Here is a 19,633-nt window from a genome sequence, read left to right as displayed (position 1 = left end):
CTTTATCTATTCATATGTCGATGGACAGTGACACTGTTTCCTTGTCTTGGCTACTGTGGATAATGCCATGATGAACATAGGAGTGCAGTATCTCTTCAAGAGAGTGATTTTATCTCCTTCATATGAAAACCCAGGAGTAGAATTGCTGGATTGTATTGTAATTCTATTTTTATTTCTTGAGGACCCTCCATACTATTTTCCATAGTGGCCACACCAATTTACATTCTCACCAATAGTGAGATTAACCTTGATAACTTGGGTGAGCCTCATCCAATCAGTTGAAAGGCCTTAAGAGCAAAACCGAGGCTTCCCTGATGAAGAGGAGATTCTGTGGTTTCCAGTGTCACCTCCTGCTCTAGAGTTTCCAGCCTGCCAACCTGTCCCTTAGATTTTAGAGCTGCCTGACCACCCCATTATGTAAGCCAATTCCTTGTAGCAAATCTCTGGTGGAGATAGAGATACATAGGTGGAGTTACATCCTACTAGTTCTGTTTCTTTACAGAACTCTAACTGGTCAGCTGCTGGGTCAGCCTGGGCCCAGCTGGTCTAGGATGGCCTCTCTGGGATGAATGGAACTCTGTTCCACGAGGTGTCCCATCCTCAGACAGGTTACCTCAGGTTTATCCTCATGGTGAGGGGAAGGGGAGCGGGAAGGGGTGCCAAGGGAGAATGTGGAGGCATGCCAGGTTCTCAAAACATAGCCTCAGAAATGGCACGCCAGCACCTCTTCCTCATTCTGTTGGCTAAAGGTAGGCTGACTGGCACAGATTCAAGGCTGCAGAATAAGACTCACCTCTCAAGGAGAGGATATGCAGATGACATATGCAAGGGCAAGAATGCAGGGAAGAGTGAACATTTGAGGCTACAGTTGCCACTAACCTGTCACAGACTGACCTGATGATGCAGAGAAAGATCAACAGCAAAATTATCTTGTAACAATAAACACTAAAATTGTATATAGATAATAGATAATTAATAAGAGCCTGATATATAGCATAGGCCTTATTTTATATTGGCCTGTATGGGAAAAGAATCTTTGAAAAAGAGTGGGTGTATGTATATATATAACTAATTCACTTTGCTGTATGCCTGAAACTAGTACAACACTGTAAATCAATGAGACTCCAATAAAAAATTTTTACTAAATTATTTTTAACAACCAATATGCCTTTTCCCTCCTTTGAAGGCAATAAAACTATAAACTAAAATATTCAGAGCCTTAATTTTTGCACTTGTAAATGGAGGATAGTAACATCACTTCATGGTATTAGCATAAGAATAATGAGGTATCCGTGAAAGCATCTGCTGTAGTGCCCAGCAGGAGCTCAGAACATGATACTTCGCTTTGAAAGCAACACTTGGGAACTTCCACATGCTAGAGAAGAGAGGGCAAATATATTTGAGGCACAAGACTAGAAAAAATTTAAAGTGCTTTTGTAGCCTCAATATGCATAGGTAGAAACAGTGGATTAGGAAAATGAATGTATATACTAAAAAAAGAAGAAAGAAAATGAATGTATATATAAAAAAGAAGAAAATCTTCTCATTTGTAACAACAAGGATGAACCTTGGGGGCATTGTGCTAAGTGAAATAAACCAGATAGAGAAAGACAAGTACTGTATGACTTTATTTATATGTTGAATCAAAAAGCAAATTCATAGGTACAGAGAACAGATTGGTGGTTGCCAGAGATAGGAGGTAGGATCGAAAGATTCAAACTTCCAGTCAGAGAATAAGTAAGTAACAGGGATGTAAAGTTTAGCATGGTGACTATAGTTAATAACACTATATTGCATACTTGAAAGTTGCTAAGAGAGTAGATCCTATAAGTTATTTTTACACTGAAGGTGACAAATGCCAATTAAATTTATTGTAGTATCATTTTGCAATAAATACAAATATCAAATCATTACGTTGTACACCTGAAACTACTATAATGTTATATGTCAACTGAACTTCAGTAAAAAAAATTCATAGGTAAAAATCATTTTTAATATAAAATAATTATTTGACAAAAAACTCAGTCAATATATGGTGATTCGAAAACAGTTTTTGGAAAAAAAAAAAAAAACAGTTTTTAAATTTGCAGGGAAAAAACACCATATGGATACAAACAGAATCCAAACCCCATAATTTGTCTCTGTGGTTTTGAATTTTTTTATTTTAATAGCACATTTAGAAGCTATCATTTTTCATTTTGGGGGGAGAGGGGGGCTGTGCAGGGTCTTCACTGCTGCACGTGGGCTTTCTCTAGTTGCGGTGAGCAGGCGTCTCACTGCTGTGGCTTCTCTTGTTGTATAGCACAGGCTCTAGGGTATTCGAGGCTTCAGTGGTTGTGGCCCACGAACTTGGTTACCCATGGCGTGTGGAACCTTTTTCAATAAGCTGATGTGATGAGAAAATTAAATGAGATAATGCCCAATAAATGTAGCTATTGTTATAACCAATATGATAAAATGATGGAAGTATTATTTCAGGGTTTAGAATGCACTGAAGTGCTCTTTTAAAAATCATCTCCAGGACTTCCCTGGCATTCCAGTGGTTAAGAATCCACCTTGCAATTCAGGGGACACAGCTTCGATCCCTGGTCGGGGAGCTAAGATCCCACGTGCCAAAGGGCAAGAAAGCCCGTGCCCGCAACTAGAGAAGCCCACACACCACAACAAAAGATCACACGTGCCGCAGCTAAGACCTGGCACAGCCAAATAAAGTAATAAATAAATGTCTAAAAAATCATCTCCACTGCCTACTTAACTCGCCTGTTAGCACTCTCACCCCCCAAAACTAACCCTGCACATTGGGGTGTTATTATACCAGTACTGCGGTGTCTAGACACACAGATTCTGTACCTGCAGTAGTCTGGAGGTTCATCTGTGAACTATCGAACTTGCTGAGCTTAGTCCGTCCCCGAAGAGCTATTTTTGTTGATGCAAAGAACTATTACCATACAGGGTAGCATCACATAAACAACTCACACCAAATTAAGTTGATGATAAGGAGTATGAAGGAATCATAATGTGTAATAAAAAGCAAGAATAGCAGCAACAAAGCACGCTTCCCAAAAGCCGTGAGGCTGCCAGTTTTAGCACGTCCTCTTGCCAGGCCTGTCCCGCAGCCAAGTTCTTAGAGTACTGAACTAGAGTCCGCCAGGAGGCTGGTTCTCTCCCATCTGCCCTCCTCAGCCGGTGAGGCGCGCCTCCCTTCAAGGTCACACAATGGTCCCTTCAAATAGTGCTTCCTCACACAACCATATGCAAGAATAGAATGGATGAATGAGCTGACTTTCCCCATGCATGTCGTTCCCTCTTCTTAATAGGGAGAAAATCTGTCCTCTGAAGCCTCCCCTGCCCCCCAAAAAAGATTGCTTTTTCACATCCTTTTGACCCAGAATTGGTCACAGGTCCATGCCCATAATGCTGAGGATGGGAAGGCAAGTATTTGGCATTTTCAGCATCCAAAGAGGGATGAAAGAAGGTGGGCTGTTGAGTAGGGATCAAGGACTGTCTGCTAAAGGATGTTGGGAGGAGGGCAGAAGAGGTGGCCCGGGCAGGACTCCAGTGTCTCCCATCCTTCCTCCGCTAAGAGGTAGCTCCATTCTTCTTCCAGATAGAATACTGCTCGAATAAATGTTTCCATGGATAAACAGCATTTGTAACCCTTTGTTGCAAACTCAAATACCTAATATACTCAGTAAGTCAAGATTATTTACTTACTATTACACTCCCAACATCTAGGACAGTTCCTAGCATGTAGGAGGAGCTTATGTTCATTTCCTGTTGCTGCTAGAGGCAGTAAAGAATCTGTCTGCAATGCAGGAGACGAGGGTTGATTCCTTGGCAGGAAGATCCCCTGGAGAAGGAAAGTATTCTTGCCTAGAGAATCCCATGGACAGAGGAACCTGGAGAATTCATAGGGTCTCAAAAACAGAGTCAGACATGACTGAGCACACATTACTATTGAAACAAACTTGGTGGATAAAAATGTCACAAATTTTTCATCTTACAGTTCTAAAGGTCAGAAATCCAAAATCGGTTTACTGGGCTAAAATCAGGGTGCCACCAAGTAACACTCCTGGAAGAGCTATGAGAGAATCCTTTTCCTTACCTCTTTCTGCTTCTAGATGTTGCCCACATTTCTTGGCTTGTAGGCTTTTTCCAGCAACAGTATCTCTCTGACGTCTTCTTCTGTCACCATATCCTCTCTGATTGTGACCTTCCTGTCTCTCCCTTATAAGGATCCTTGTGGTTATATTAGATGTATCCAGATAAACCAGGATGATTTCTCCGTCTCAAGAGCCTTAACTTAAACATATCTGAAAGACACATTTGCCATGTAAGATAATGTATTCACAGCTTCCCAGAATTAGGCAGTGGGCATCTTTGAGGATGTGGATATCATTCTGTCTACCACAGAGCTCAATAAATATTTGTAGAATTGTTGAATGAACAGTAAACTGTCAGCACTGGGTGCTGCTTTAGACAGCATGTAGTCTGACCTCCTACGAGGTCTAAGAATCTCTTCACTGGCAGACAGTGATTCTGCATGTGCTTGAATACTTCTGATGTTGAGGGCTCTCCACCTTCCAAATCAACCCTTCCACAATTGGACAGCTGTGAATCTTAGACATTTAATCCTTTCTTCCTTACCTTACTTCTGCCCTTATATATATAATAATATATATTCCAATTAAATATGTGGTGGTGGTGGTTTAGTCGCCAAGTCCTGTCCAACTCTTTGTGACCACACAGACTGTAGCCAGCCAGGCTCCTCTGTGCATGGGATGTTCCAGGCAAGAATACTGCAGTGGGTTGTCATTTCCTCCTCCAGGAGATCTTCCTGACCCAGGGATTGAACCCACATCTCCTCCACTGGCAGGCAGATTATTTACCAACTGAGCCACCTTCTGCCTTTCTTTCTGGAGAGTTCTATAGATTATATCTTTTATATGACTGTTCTTATCACATTGTGGAGGAAAAAACCAACTTACTGTATTTATCACTTAGAAATCTTTACTTCGCACAGCTCCACCTCAGTCATTGGGGGTACAAAAAAAAAAAAGACGGCCCCCTATCTTCAAGGGGATTATTGTGAAAATGAATCCTACAGATAAAATGATACAGTTAAAGTTAAATGAGGTCATTCTTGTTAAGTGCTCAGCATTGTGCCTGGCATGTAACAAGTGTTCCAAAAAATGTTACCTGCTCTTGTCACTGTTCTTACCACGCAGAGATGCTCTGGGTCAAATGACTCATTCACCTGGAGTTTGCTGAGCGGTGACTGGAGAGGATTCAGGGAGGAGAGAAAAATGGAAGGACAGGCAGAATATATCAATAAACAAACTTAGGCAGGACTTGCCTGGTGGTCCAGTGGTTAAGACTCCATTCTTCCAATGCAGGGGCCAAGGTTTCGGGGAACTAAGAGCTCACATGCCTCATAGCAGGGTCAAAGAAAAAACAAAAACACAAACTTAGGGCAAGGGGGAAGGCATTTCAGCCTGGGCAAACATAGTAAGCAGGGAGTCAGAGGCCAGATTAAATGAGTCAAGTTCTAGGAAAATTAATAGGCTCATTTGTCTTATATAGAGTTGCTTGGGCAAAGCAACATGAAATTTATCCACGTTGTAGATAGCAGCTATAGATAGCAACTGCCCCACAGTCTCTCCACATTCTCTCTTCCCGAGCCCTTCCTGGGACTTGTAGACTCTATAGCCTAATGGTTTCAGGTCCAGGGGGTGTTTCTAGTGAAAAGAACACTTCTTTCAACCTGCCTCTTTGATTCCCATCTCCAGCTGGGAGGTCACCTTTAGCTCCTCTTTGCTCAGCGACCACTAACTGTGTCCCACTCCTCACCCAACCTTAACCCCTAAAACCTCAAGGAATTGAACACAGACATTCAGTTGGATTATAACAAAAGCGAGAGAAGTTGAGGCAAGGTCAGAGCTGGACTGTGGGTGTGTGGATGGTCCCTGGAAAGCTGTTGCGTCTGTGTTAGTGATAAGCATGAGATGTTCAGATCACTGAGAGAGCAAGGGGCACGCCCATGGCGAGCAGAGAGCTCAGAAGGAAGAGGAACCAGGAGCGGTTAGCAAGGAGTCCTTCCAGCCTCCACTCACTCACCCCATCCGCATCTGCCTTCTCCCAGCCTCACTTCCTTTTAGCAGAAAGCTGTTTACTGCTCAGTCACTCAGTCCTGTCCAACTCTTTGTCGCTTTTGTGGACTGTAGTCCGCCAGGCTCTTTTGCCCATGGAATTTCCTGGGCAAGGATACTGGAGTGGGTTGCCATGCCCTCTTCCAAGGGATCTTCTTGATCCAGGGATCGAACAAGAGTCTCTTGCATTGGCAGGCAGATTCTTTACCACTAGTGCTGCCTGAGAAGCCCCTTTGACAGAAGGATAGTGGGACAAAGGATGATGACTCCAGGCAATATTTTTCTCCTTAGAAAATGCATAAGCACACATAGTATATTTTATTCTGATAATTAACTTGATTGGACATTTTGCTGAGACTGTCTCTTAAGGAGTTGTAACCTCATAGCACCGAAGTACAAAAGTACTCAAGAGAGATTAGTGTCACTGTAGTTTCCAATGATTGACTCTAAGCTTTGCCATTCTATTTCTGTTATACAAAGAATCAGAAGACAACAGTTCAGTTCACTTAGTTCAGTCACTCAGTCATGTCCGACTCTTTGCGACCCCATGGACTGCAGCACACCATGCCTCCCTGTCCATCACCAACTCCCAGAGCTTACTCAAATTCATGTCAATCAAATCGGCGATGCCATCCAACCATCTCATCCTCTGTCATCCCCTTCTCCTCCTGCTTTCAATCTTTCCCAGCATCAGGGTCTTTCCCTGAGAGTCAGTTCTTTGCATTAGGTGGCCAATTGTTGGAGCTTCTGCTTCAGCATCAGTCCTTCCAGTGAATATTCAGGAGTGATTTCCTTTAGGATGGACTGGTTGGATCTCCTTGCAGTCCAAGGGACTGTCAAGAGTCTTCTCCAACATCACAGTTCAAAAGCATCAATTTTTCGGTGCTCAGCTTTCTTTATAGTCCAACTCTCACAACCATACATGACTACTGGAAAGACCATAGCTTTGACTAGATGGACCTTTGTTGGCAAAGTAACATCTCTGCTTTTTAATATGCTGTCTAGTTTGGTCATAACTTTTTCTCCAAGGAGCAAGCATCTTTTAATTTCATGGCTGCAGTCACCATCTGCAGTGATTTTTGGAGACCCCCAAAATAAATTCTGTCACTGTTTCCACTGTTTCCCCATCTATTTGCCATGAAGTGATGGGACCAGATGCCATGATCTTAGTTTTCTGAATGATGAGTGTTAAGCCAGCTTTTAAACTCTCCTCTTTCACTTTGATCAAGAGGCCCTTTAGTTCTTCTTCACTTTCTGCCATAAGGGTGGTATCATCTGCATATCTGAAGTTATTGATATTTCTTCCAACAGTGTTGATACCAGCTTGTGCTTCATCCAGCCTGGTGTTTCGCATGATGTACTCTGCATACAAGTTAAATAAGCATGGTGACAATATACAGCCCTGACATACTCCTTTCCCAATTTGAAACCAGTCTGTTGTTCCATGTCCAGTTCTAACTGTTGCTTCTTGACCTGCATACAGATTTCTAAGGAGGCAGTTAAAGCGGGTAAGATGAAAGTGGTAAAGGCCTAATAACTCTCCTTGTAAGACTCTAATCAGGTGTGACTTTACGGTCAACATTCACTTTAAATGAGATGAAGTCAGGATGAGAACTTGACTCCCTTCTTTGAACCGCCAGCCTTGCACAGCCCTGGAGCCGTGTCTGGAATGTGAAACCAAGAGCAAGTATTTCCTCCATGGTCTTCCAGCAGTGACTTGAGTTGGCCATATTTTTGAGCTGATGAAAACAGGAACTTACAGAAAAACATCAGGAAAAAGCCTCTTTCTTTAAAATTTCTTGTTAGAGACACCAACATTTCAATTTATACATAAACAGAGAAAATACCATTCCTCCTCAAGAACTAGATCTGCAAACCACTGTTTAAAGTAGTTCATGTAGAGAGCCTGCAATTTAATAAGATGGGGAAAAGTCTAGCCTCACATCCCCTATATTTTTTCCTCCTTGTTTACTCAATTATACAAGTACTTCCACAAAAAGCAGACCTCTAATTGTGTAGACTTCAGTGAAAGAGAAATGGAACTTGCTGTAAAATAAATTCTTGGGTGCAACTAAATTACATACCACTTCTCATACTTTCTTTTTTAAATTGCCCATTACTTTAAATGAAAACATGCTTTAGAAAAGAACTGTAAACACTCAAAGCATTTCTCAAGGACCAGTTTCCCTTCCTCCTGCTGATACAATAAAGCTGTTACATTTTCCAATATTCTCCAGCTGAAGGTCTGAGTTATTTCAAAACTGCATTCACGGTTTTCCCAGTAAAACTTGAGAGTTCCACTTCCAAATCACTTGACGAGCAGAATCCAGCTTCAGTCCCTCTTTTAGCAAATGAATCTACCTTTGTGTCTATTCATGTGACATGACGAGTGTTTCCTACCCTCATGTAGTAAAGCCTCTCAATACACTCTGTCCTCCTCCCTTGACACAGAGACAAGTCGTGCTCCTTCTGGGCCACAGGAGAGGGGTTAGAACATGAGCTGGGGAATCAGGAAACCCCACTGGCTGTAGCCTCCTGCACAATCCACCTAAGCTTTCTGAGCCTGAGTTTCCCTATCTGAAAAATGGGAAATAGCAAACCAGCCTACCTCCTAGTGTCTTCTAGGGGATCAGATGAGATCACACATGTTAAAAAGACCCCAATAACCACCCAAATAGCAGTTCCAATAACCATTTTAAAAATTGTTCCTGTGAGGCGTTTTGTTGCTTTTGTCCTTAACTGGCATGAAGAAAAAGAATCCAAAAATCTCATTTTCAGGTCCCAAAATGGGGAAATGGTACTACTTTGGTTGTTCTTTTTAAATTATTCTTTCTTCCTGTTAAGAGCCTGGTTCTCAGTGAGATGAACCCTTCTGAGAACTCCAGCACACTTTTATGCCTCAACCCCAGCCTTGCTTCACTGCTGTTGCTTCTTATAAGCAGAGATAGTGTCATTAGACAAATTTAAATCAAAAATCCTCATATGCTAGCTTTTATGATTTTCCCAGAATGTAGATGATCTACATAGTACTAATCAAAGTGTGAAAAGGTTAGAAAAGATGCATCCTCACATTGTCTCAGAAACTACAGAATCTCTTTGAAATCCATTTTCTTAGATTAAAAAAAAAAACTAGATTGGAACCTGTGCTCAGTACCAGAGAAAGAAAATATTTTTTTCCTTGCAATATTTGTAAATTTTGGAGCAAAACAATAATCTTCACCGTGACATTTTATTGTTATGTAAAGCCTCTTTCTTGTAATTCCACTTGAAGCTTGAATCCCACACATGTTTTTATGCCATGAAACACACACACTGTTTAAGACAAACAGGAACTAGGAAAACACTCCCAAAATGACCTACTACTTCTCTCTCCTTCCCAGGGGAGGTTTTGTTTTGTGGCCCCCAAAAGGATTTTTAAATATCAACATTAGCGGGCTTCCCTGGTAGTTAAAAGAATCCTCCTACCAATGCAGGAGACATGGGTTCTAGCCCTGATCTGGGAAGGAGCACCAAAGCCCGTGCTCCACAGATATTGAGCGTGTGCTCTGGAGCCCAGAAACTTCAACTACTAAGCCCAAATACCGCACCCAAATAGGGTGAAGCCCAGTCACCCTAGAGCCCAAGCTCTGCAACAAGAGAAGCCCACGTGCCACAACTAGAGAGAAATAAGCCTGCACAGCAAGGAGGAACCAGAACAGATATATATATATATATACACATACATATAAAAGTATTTTAAAAATTCAACACTGTCTACTCAAGGAGGGGCAATAGAGGACCTGATTACATGACCATCCCCACAGTAAGAGGATGCTAATGTAGACTCTAGCTTGGTGTCAGGGCACTGAAGTCAGTTCTCAGCCCACCTCTGGGCAGCAATAGAAGCTCAAGCATTGACACGTCCCAGTCCAGCAGTACCACACTACCTCAGTCCAGCAGTACCACACTACCTCAGTTACATCGTTCCTATCAGGGTTGCACAAGGATCCAGTGCGATCATACCAGCAGAAATGCTGCCAGAGCTGTAAGGCACTGTTTAAGCATCAGCCTCATCTTATGACGTGATCTGCTTGTGACAATGCCCTGGTCCCATAACCAGGAACAGACTCCATGCTGCCATCAAAGCAGGTTGAAGAACGAACGTAATGCCTTGTGATTGGTGAACCATCTGTGAAGCTCTCTTGTTTTATTTTGATCTTGCCCACCAAAAATTCAATGATTCGAGGAATTGGGGTGACAAAACATCCATATCTCAAGGTGGAGAAGTAGGAGCACCAACCCAAAAGGAAAATATTCACACACACCAAATAGCTGCTCTTCTGACGAAGAATACCAGGATCCATCCCGCCTTGCCGAAGCAGCTTCTTGCCTATACATCCACACAGGGAAGTAAAGTGGAATGCAGGTTGCTTTTATGCTCCTCCTGCATCTGGCATGACTGGGGAAGAGAGATAGAGACCAAAACACCCATGTAGTCCAAATCCAGCTTCCTCATAATGCCATCAGTCCTTTCCTGACGTTCTAAATGTTACTTCAACAGGATTTCTCACCATCAGTTGCCAACCTGTTATCAAATATCTAGCACAAGAAGATGTGGCAACCTGAGTTGGTTTGGGGGGACAGTGGTTTTGCTGCACTTCTTCCCACCTTCTCCAGTATTAACCACGTCATCGCAGGCTGTGTCTTGGCTCCATATGCATGAGTCACAAATGGCACTTACATAATCCGTACCCTTATTTGTAGCGTCTCTCTTTGTCAGTTCGTTCAGTTTTGGTATCCTTCTTCATGCCCCCAAATTCTAGCTTAATAATGTAGAAAGTCTTCTATGTCTTCTTGTACCTACAGCACCTAACCACGCATTCAGACTTATAGATGACAGAGAGTTGAGTGGATGCAGCAGCAGCAAGGTAAAAGGCTGTAACCTCCAGAGACACTCAGGGCAGAAACAGTGGGCTGTGTTTTCTCCAAGAGCACCTCACTGGAGACGCAGCTACAGTGGGATGTGAACACCTTATCAGCCATTTCTCCTAGAGGCTTATTTAGTATTTTGCTTATATAAAGCTTTTATATAGCCTTATATAATTGACTCTCTGAAATTAGTGCTTTTATGCAAAACACACCTATCATTTGAAAAGAAAGAAGGTAAGGCTTAGAGCCTCTGGAGGCTGTATGGCATCTTTTCACCAAAACCAGAAGTGTTTGCCTTTCACTAGTTGTTTCTCGTGTGTGTGTGTGTGTGTGTGTGTGTATGTGTGTGTGTATAAGGTCAGATAACTTTTTCCTACAAAAGATTCATACTGGAATCATGAAGTTTATTGAGCATCACTGGAAAATAACACCCTCCAACCAAACATCCCATTCACCTGGGCTTTCGTGTCAACGAGTGCAAGGCAGCACAGTCCTGAGAGAGAGCTTTTGACAGTTATGTCTATGCCCCCAGAAGCCTGTTCACTATCAGTGCACTCGTGGAAATGAAGCTGGGGCTCATTTGAGGCATTTGGGCAAACAGAATAGAAGGCTGTGAATAAGTGCTATGGATATAAACAGGTCAGACTCAAGAGGCCACATAGGGGTCAGGTAGGCCCTTGTATAACCTGGTGCATTGTTTTATGAATTCAGATTAACCCTGAACAAACTCCCAAGACATGATAGCCAGATACAAGAAACAGCTGATACAATTTGGTATATAAGGTGGGTATAGGTCTAATAATTCAATAATAATAATGATAATAATTGAAGGAGAGGACTCAGGGTCTCCTCTTAGCATTACCTGAATATATTCAATATCTGTTTGAAAGCAATAATTAGAGTCTGATTAAACAGTCCTTTTCCAGCAAAGGCTATTGAGCATCTTCCTGTTTAGCTGTATCTTAGGTAAACGTGTGAACTATAATTGCTTCAATCAGGTCCCTGTCTCAAGTGGGCTTCCCTAGATGCAGAGCCTTCCATGAAGATTTTTGTGAGTGTGTTATTAGGTGTGCCTTTGGGAGAGAGGAAGAGATGCAGGAGAGGGCTGCAGATGAGGACAGCTGGATATTAGCTTCAACTTGATCTCAAGGCGACCACTGGGGAGCAGCTTATACCATAGTCATCCCAGCTTGAGGGGGGACCAGACCCCTGTGTGCTGTTAGCTGCAGGGGGATGGTGCAGTTACATGAGCATGAACTCTGGACACAGCCCAGGTTGAAAGCCCAGGCTTTGTTCCTCACTATGTAACTATGTGTGTGCATGCTCAGTCCCTAAATCATGTCCAACTCTTTCCCAACTCCGTAGACTATAGCCCACCAGGCTCCTCTGCCCATGGGATTTCCCAGGCGAGAATACTGGAGTGGGTTACCATTTCCTTCTCCAGGGCCTCTTCCTGACCCAGGGATTGATCCTGAATCTCCTCCATTGGCAGGCAGAGTCTTTACTGTGAGCTACCTGGGAAGCCCTTGGCCAGGTGAGCAACAGGACACTCACAGATCCATGATGGTAGCTAAGCTGATGGGACTAAATCTTTAGAAGCCAGCTTATGTGGCAGGGGATGTGGTTTTCATCCCAACCCTGGACATGACGACACGGCCATGAACCCCTCACATGACTGCTAACTGTCAATTCCTCATCTGTAAAATAGGAACAGGGGATGGTAGAAATGGATTAGACCATCCCTATACTTTCAGCTGCAAAATGAAATGATCTCAAAAATGGAAGTAGGGGGATGCTCACTGAGGAATAATGGACTTTTTTTCTATTCATGGAAAGTAGTTCATTGATGTAAATGTGTCCTTGAATAACCACTCCATTGAATCTTCTTCTCTCACCTGGAATAGCTCTGGATACACAGGCAAATCTAAGAAGACAGGCAGTAAATTGCCCTGAAGGCATATGTTCTAAAAAAGGATGGCAACGCTCTGTTTTCAGACAAAGTGCTTTTATAGCAGTTTACCTAAAGGGAGCATTAATGCAACCCAGCAACCTCATTTAACTGACTCCTATATTGTAGCAAATTCTCAGAGGCAAGAGGCTCGAGTAAAGCATGAGCCAAATGTTGTCCCTGAAAAACTATACAATCTTTAGGGAGAATGGTTTGGAAAAATCTATCAACTTGTAAATATGTTTATTCTTTGCACAGCCCCCTCTCTGGGAATTTATCCTACAGATATATACGTATGAAATGCCATTTATGTGAGTTTATTCTTTGTTCTGCTTTTTCAAAAATAGTCCAAGACTGCAGCAACTCAGTGGTCCATCAATAAAGAACTAGTTTGAAATAATAACAACTATGGTACCTTTCATACAGTAGAATGCTGTGTAACCAAGAACATCTGTACTGGTTGAGAAACTTCTCCAGAATATACTGATAAGTGAGAAAGCAAAGGGAAGAGTAGTATTATCATAGATTAGTATGTGTTTTATAAACATATGTGCATATATAATGTTTGCTTCTTTCTGTGTTATGGAGGTGATAAGATTCTATATTTATACTCAAGTGTATCCATAGATATCTGGAAGTCAACTTTTGTGTGTATGGAAAGATACCAAAAGCAAAAAAAAAACAAAAAAGCCTATAAGCAATGAGGAAGTGAGAAAATGGGGTGTGTGGAGACATAGGTAGGAGTGAGGAATTTCACCAGTACCTTTCTTTAAACTAATTTTTATTGGACTATAGTTACTTTATATTGTTGTGTTAGTTTCTACTGTCCAGCAAAATGAATCAGCCACACATATGCATATATCCCCTCCCCTTTGGACTTCCTTCTCATTCAGGTCACCACTCATTAATCACTAATGCCATTTGACATATTTTCTTTCTGGATTTTCCACCAAACACTATGTATTTTTCTGTAAGCAGAATGGAGTCACTGTTTGATTAAAAATTAAAATGAAAATTTTAAAGGGAGGCAATCAGATCTGGTCATTCCAACTTCCCTCATCTCATGCTTTCGTTCAGGGATTAGCAAACTACAGCTGGTGGTTAAATAGTGAGACCACATGGCTCCCAGTGCTGAAAATGTTTACTCTCCGGTGCTTTCCAGAAAGTTTGCTAAGTCTCACTGTAAATCATGGAGTTATTTGTGAAACAGCTGTGACTCCACTTGTTGGTGCACTTGAAGTCCTGAAGGGTTTTGTCTTCTTTACATCAGCCTCTCTGACCACAGGTAGTTATGCATGAAGGAAAAAAGGCATGATATTGTACCAGTTACAAAGAGCATTAACTCTGGACCCAAACAGCCCAGGTTGAAGCCCAGGCTCTGTTCCTCACTGTGACCTTAAACAGCTAACTTCTTGATCTAAGTGTGGTTTTCATCTGTAAAAGGTGGGCAGTTATGGTACCTTTTTCACAGAGTCATTTGGAAGGCTAAGTATATTCATGTTGGCAAGAAGTTCAGCACAATGCCTGTTGGTATTATCATCTAATATTTTGATTTTTTTTATAAACAGGGTGATGAACAATTAAATGTGTTTGGAGAAGACACCATGGGAGGTGAGTTTTGTTTACTGATCAGACCAAAGTTGTCATTTTATTAGCTCTGAGCATATCTTTTTTATTAAACACCACTAAGAGATAACCTACCAAGAGCATGTACTTTTATCCCTCAGCCAGGGAACACGATTATGATTGGAATTCTGCATTTCTACCCTCTTGGTCCATGTAGAGAACCAAAGTGATACCTTACTCAGTGATGTATTTCCTGTCTTCCCAGAGGACATGAGCCCTGAGATGCTCAGTGAAGAGAGGATGCTCAAAGAGTTCATGCCCTTTGTAACTGGTAAAAATGTTTGAAAAACACAACACCCAATCCTCTTTGGAAGATTCACATATACAAGAGCACAGCAAGGCTCCCACATATCCTTCAGGAAAGAGAACTGGCTGACTTTAATTCAACATTCTTCAAATTTTATTAGAACACTTAAGTCCTTTTTCTGAATAATGGTTGCTCCTCTGTAGTGTACCATTGGGATACAACCTAAGAATCACCCAAATTATACTAGTTTACAATTTTGTCACGTTAAAAGTCTTGCCAAAACTAAAAAAAAAAAAAAATTAGCTCCACATGGGACTGAAAATAGAAAATTACATAAATTTGACTTTGTTCAAAGAAGATGAGGTTTATGATTGCTCTAGGAAAATTACCTTCTAACATTTCTACTCGGTAAAAAATGTTGTTATAATTATGGTCCATGGAAATATATTTACATTGACTGTGAGCACATACAAGTAAGTGAATTGGCTTTCTAAACAACCCCAGCTCTAATCCTGCTGATCCATGAGCATGAGGTGGTAGATACAGTGTCATTTGATGATAACAGCAGGAGCAGTATGTGAAGATTGCAGTCATCCAGTGACATCACGGTGATTCATGGGGGAAAAGCACTTAAACATGAGCCAAGTGCAAATAATCAACTCAGTCCCAACTGGAGAGGGATTGATTGATTACTGAATGAAGTTTCCTTTTTTCCTGGTTACAGAATTAACACACATTCATGTGGAAATGTTTTTAAGGGAGAAAACCAGAGCCATCTAAAACCTTATGACCTCTAAATAATCACAGTTAGCATTCTGGTTTATTTTTATTCCAGTGTATTGTCTATATACCTATTTTTACATAGGTGAGAATACATGTGTATATACAAACATTATCTCTAATATTTTGTGCTTATCATAACATAAGCGTGTTCCCATGTCATTAAAAACTTCATATAAACTTAATTTGTAACGATCACATTATCTGAATGTATCATTATTCTTTTTTAAAACTGGACTAATATAGAACCATACTACTACTAATAATAATAACAGCAACCACTTTCCTACATCATAAATAGATTAAAAGTTGCTCAACTCCATAAAAGTAAACTAAAAAGTAAACTGAAAGTGTGAAGAACTTGAGATGACTATTTGGCCCAACATGTTAATAGCATTAATCTGTCTGCCTCAGTGAAAGTGAAAGTGAACATCACTCAGTCATGTCCAACTCTTTGCGACCCCATGGACTATACAGCCCATGGAATTCTCCAGTCCAGAATACTGGAGTGGGTAGCCATTTCCTTTTCCAGGGGATCTTCCCAACTCAGGGATCGAACCCAGGTCTCCCACATTGCCATTTTTTAAATCTTTTTTTTTTTAATTTATTTATTTTAGTTGGAGGCTAATTACTTTACAAAATTGTAGTGGTTTTTTCCATACATTGATATGAATCAGCCATGGGTTTACATGTGTTCCCCATCCTGAACCCCCCTCCCACCTCCCTCCCCATCCCATCCCTCTGGGTCTTCCCAGTGCACCAGCCCCGAGCACTTGTCTCATGCATCCAACCTGGGCTGGTGATCTGTTTCACATATGATAATATACATGTTTCAATGCTATTCTCTCAGATCATCCCACCCTCACCTTCTGCCACAGAGTCCAAAAGACTGTTCTATACATCTGAGTCTCTTTTGCTGTCTCGCATATAGGGTTATCGTTACCATCTTTCTAAATTCCATATATATGTGTTAGTATACTGTAATGGTCTTTATCTTTCTGGCTTACTTCACTCTGTATAATGGGCTCCAGTTTCACCCATCTCATTAGAACTGATTCAAATGTATGGTTTTTAATGACTGAGTAATATTCCATGGTGTATATGTACCACAGCTTCCTCATCCATTCGTCTGCTGATGGGCATCTGGGTTGCTTCCATGTCCTGGCTATTGTAAACAGTGCTGCAATGAACCCTGGGGTGCACGTGTCTCTTTCAATTCTGGTTTCCTCGATGTGTATGCCCAGCAGTGGGATTGCTGTGTCATATGGCAGTTCTATTTCTAATTTTTTAAGGAATCTCCACACTGTTCTCCATAGCGGCTGTACTAGTTTGCATTCCCACCAACAGTGTAAGAGGGTTCCCTTTTCTCCACACCCTCTCCAGCATTTATTGTTTATAGACTTTTGGATAGCAGCCATTCTGACTGGTGTGAGATGGTACCTCATTGTGGTTTTGATTGGCATTTCTCTGATAATGAGTGATGTTGAGCATCTTTTCATGTCTTCTTCGGAGAACTGTCTGTTTAGTTCTTTGGCCCATTTTTTGATTGGGTTATTTATTTTTCTGGAATTGAGCTTCAGGAGTTGCTTGTATATTTTGGAGATTAATCCTTTGTCTGTTGCTTCGTTTGCTGTTATTTTCTCCCATTCTGAAGGCTGTCTTTTCACTTTGCTTATAGTTTCCTTCATTGTGTGAAAGCTTTTAAGTTTAATTAGGTCCCATTTGTTTATTTTTGCTTTTATTTTCATTACTCTGGGAGGTGGGTCATAGAGGATCCTGCTGTGATTTATGTCGGAGAGTGTTTTGCCTATGTTTTCCTCTAGGAGTTTTATAGTTTCTGATTTTACATTTAGATCTTTAATCCATTTTGAGTTTACTTTTGTGTATGGTGTTAGAAGGTGTTCTAGTTTCATTCTTTTACAAGTGGTTAACCAGTTTTCCTAGCACCACTTGTTAAAGAGATCGTCTTTTCTGCATTGTATATTCTTGCCTCCTTTGTCAAAGATAAGGTGTCCATAGGTGCATGGATTTATCTCTGGGCTTTCTATTTTGTTCCATTGATCTATATTTCTGTCTTTGTGATATTGCTTTAATAGAAAGCTCCAGATAATATAGAATTTTCCCATCACCATGGGCTATGCTGTAAAGAGAATGAAGCATCTGTTTAATTTGAAAAAAAAATATAACAAAAAGCCCTTTAATGTGAAAAACAAATGGTTCCAAAGACCCCCAAGTTCACCTCTTTCTTCTATTTCCAGCTCTTTCTCCCTTGTCTTCTTCCTCTTCTACCCGCAACTCAATTCTTCATACACCACTCTCTCCGCGTCACCACTGCCCGCTCTCTCTCTCTCTGTCTCTCTCTGGTGAGGTTGGGCCTTTCACTCAATTAATAGTGGGTTCCTGCCAAAATGTAGCATTGTGTATATAAATAAACACCTCCTGACACCACATGACAACTGGAAATCTTTTAGGGCTCCATAGACTCTATAGAGTTTCACACTTTGCCAAATATCCCTGATCATTTCTTTGTTTTAAAGCAGTGACTCCCAAGATTTTCTCACTCACCACCTTTGTAATTTTTGTTTCATCTCTATGCTCTATTCTATATGGATTATATATATATATTGATAATACTGTATACTATAATACAGAATAGAATATTTTATAATACTACACTATACATTATAAAACCAGGGTTTCAATACAGTTTTTCTTGCTGTATAACTTAAATTATTCTTATTTTAAAGGTTTCACGGAAGACTTGAAAAAGTGTAAAATAATTTTCATGATTGGTGAGTAACAGCTCTCAAATTTTCAAATGTAACTGCTGATAATAACAATGTGGTAAAGAAGAAAAACTATTCATTTCTCAACTGTCTTTGAAGCCTTGCACCTTTTTTAGTCAAGATTATGCCCCTGAGGATTCCATATTTTTCCTTTCATTTATACAGTTTTATATTGCTCTGGCTTTGTGTCAAAGACACAGAGACAAAGTAGGAGTCTAAGGAATGGCAAACTCCCTGAGTTTAGTCCTATGATAATAAAATATATTATAATCCCATGGGTAAGATGATGCCGTCTGTTATAATCTAACATCTTTTCTGTTTGAACAATGATCTGTTCCTCCCTGAAGTCTATACATCAGTGACCACATATTCAAATATACCTTAATAGCCATGCCCTGCATTCCCTGCAGTGAACAACAGAAACAATCTTGTTTGTTTTATGCTCTTGTACAGTGAAACTCATTGGGAAACTCATTATGGGATAAAATTCATTTGAGTTTAACCAGCATTTTCTGAATGCTTATCAAGTTCCAAGTTATCTCCTTTAATCCTTACACAATCCTATAGGTTGGCAGTCCATCCCTATTACGTATCTATTACACAGACAAGAAACGTGAGCCTCAGAAGTTTAAGGAACTTGTCCAAGGTCATAGAACTAATTAGTGTGAGAGCCAGATTTCCTGTTTTTCTCAAGGGAATAAATGGGTCCAGTTGTGCAGCATAAAAACTACATAGAATAGGACAAGGTGTTGTCAGAGAACCTCCGAAAACTTAGTGCTTTTCCTTCTAGTTCCTGAAGTTGACAGAAAAGTTAATACACCCACCTGTACATTTTTCAGAAAATACCTATTTATATTCATAAATAATGAAAAGGTCCACACCTTCTCAGTGAATGGGGGAAAAAAAAAACAGTTATCAGCACCCTAGAAATATAACCAGATATACTTAGAATCTTACACCCTGAGGTCAGGATGCTTCCTTAGAAATCTATCAGTACATCTCCCTCATTTTCAGATGAGGAAACTGAGTCCCAGAGACCTTTAAGGGACTTGACCAACGTCATTCTTTCTAACAACTAGTGGCAGAAAGGAGACCAGAGTCCATGGCTGTAGTTCCCCATTTCAGGGCCTTCCACATCCCACCACCAATTTATGTGGGTTGCCACCCCAGACTGTCCACCACGTTTAAT

At 40.9% G+C, this 19,633-nt stretch overlaps 1 protein-coding gene across 2 annotated transcripts in view; it reads left to right on the top strand.

Annotated features, from left to right (window-relative positions):
• The window catches only part of AK5 (adenylate kinase 5), a 260,255-nt gene that overhangs the window by 178,450 nt on the left and 62,172 nt on the right, over positions 1–19,633 (top strand). For both annotated transcript variants that reach the window (XM_070467898.1, XM_070467897.1), the window contains exons 9-10: positions 14,574–14,616; positions 18,406–18,450. In XM_070467898.1, the coding sequence (XP_070323999.1) occupies positions 14,574–14,616; positions 18,406–18,450 (88 nt within the window). The remainder of the gene's footprint in view (positions 1–14,573; positions 14,617–18,405; positions 18,451–19,633) is intronic.

This window comes from Odocoileus virginianus, chromosome 5, assembly GCF_023699985.2.
Source record: "Odocoileus virginianus isolate 20LAN1187 ecotype Illinois chromosome 5, Ovbor_1.2, whole genome shotgun sequence".
NCBI lineage: Eukaryota > Metazoa > Chordata > Mammalia > Artiodactyla > Cervidae > Odocoileus > Odocoileus virginianus.
The sequence above is the reverse complement of the archived record's forward strand: the minus strand, read 5'-3'. Positions and strand labels throughout refer to the sequence as shown.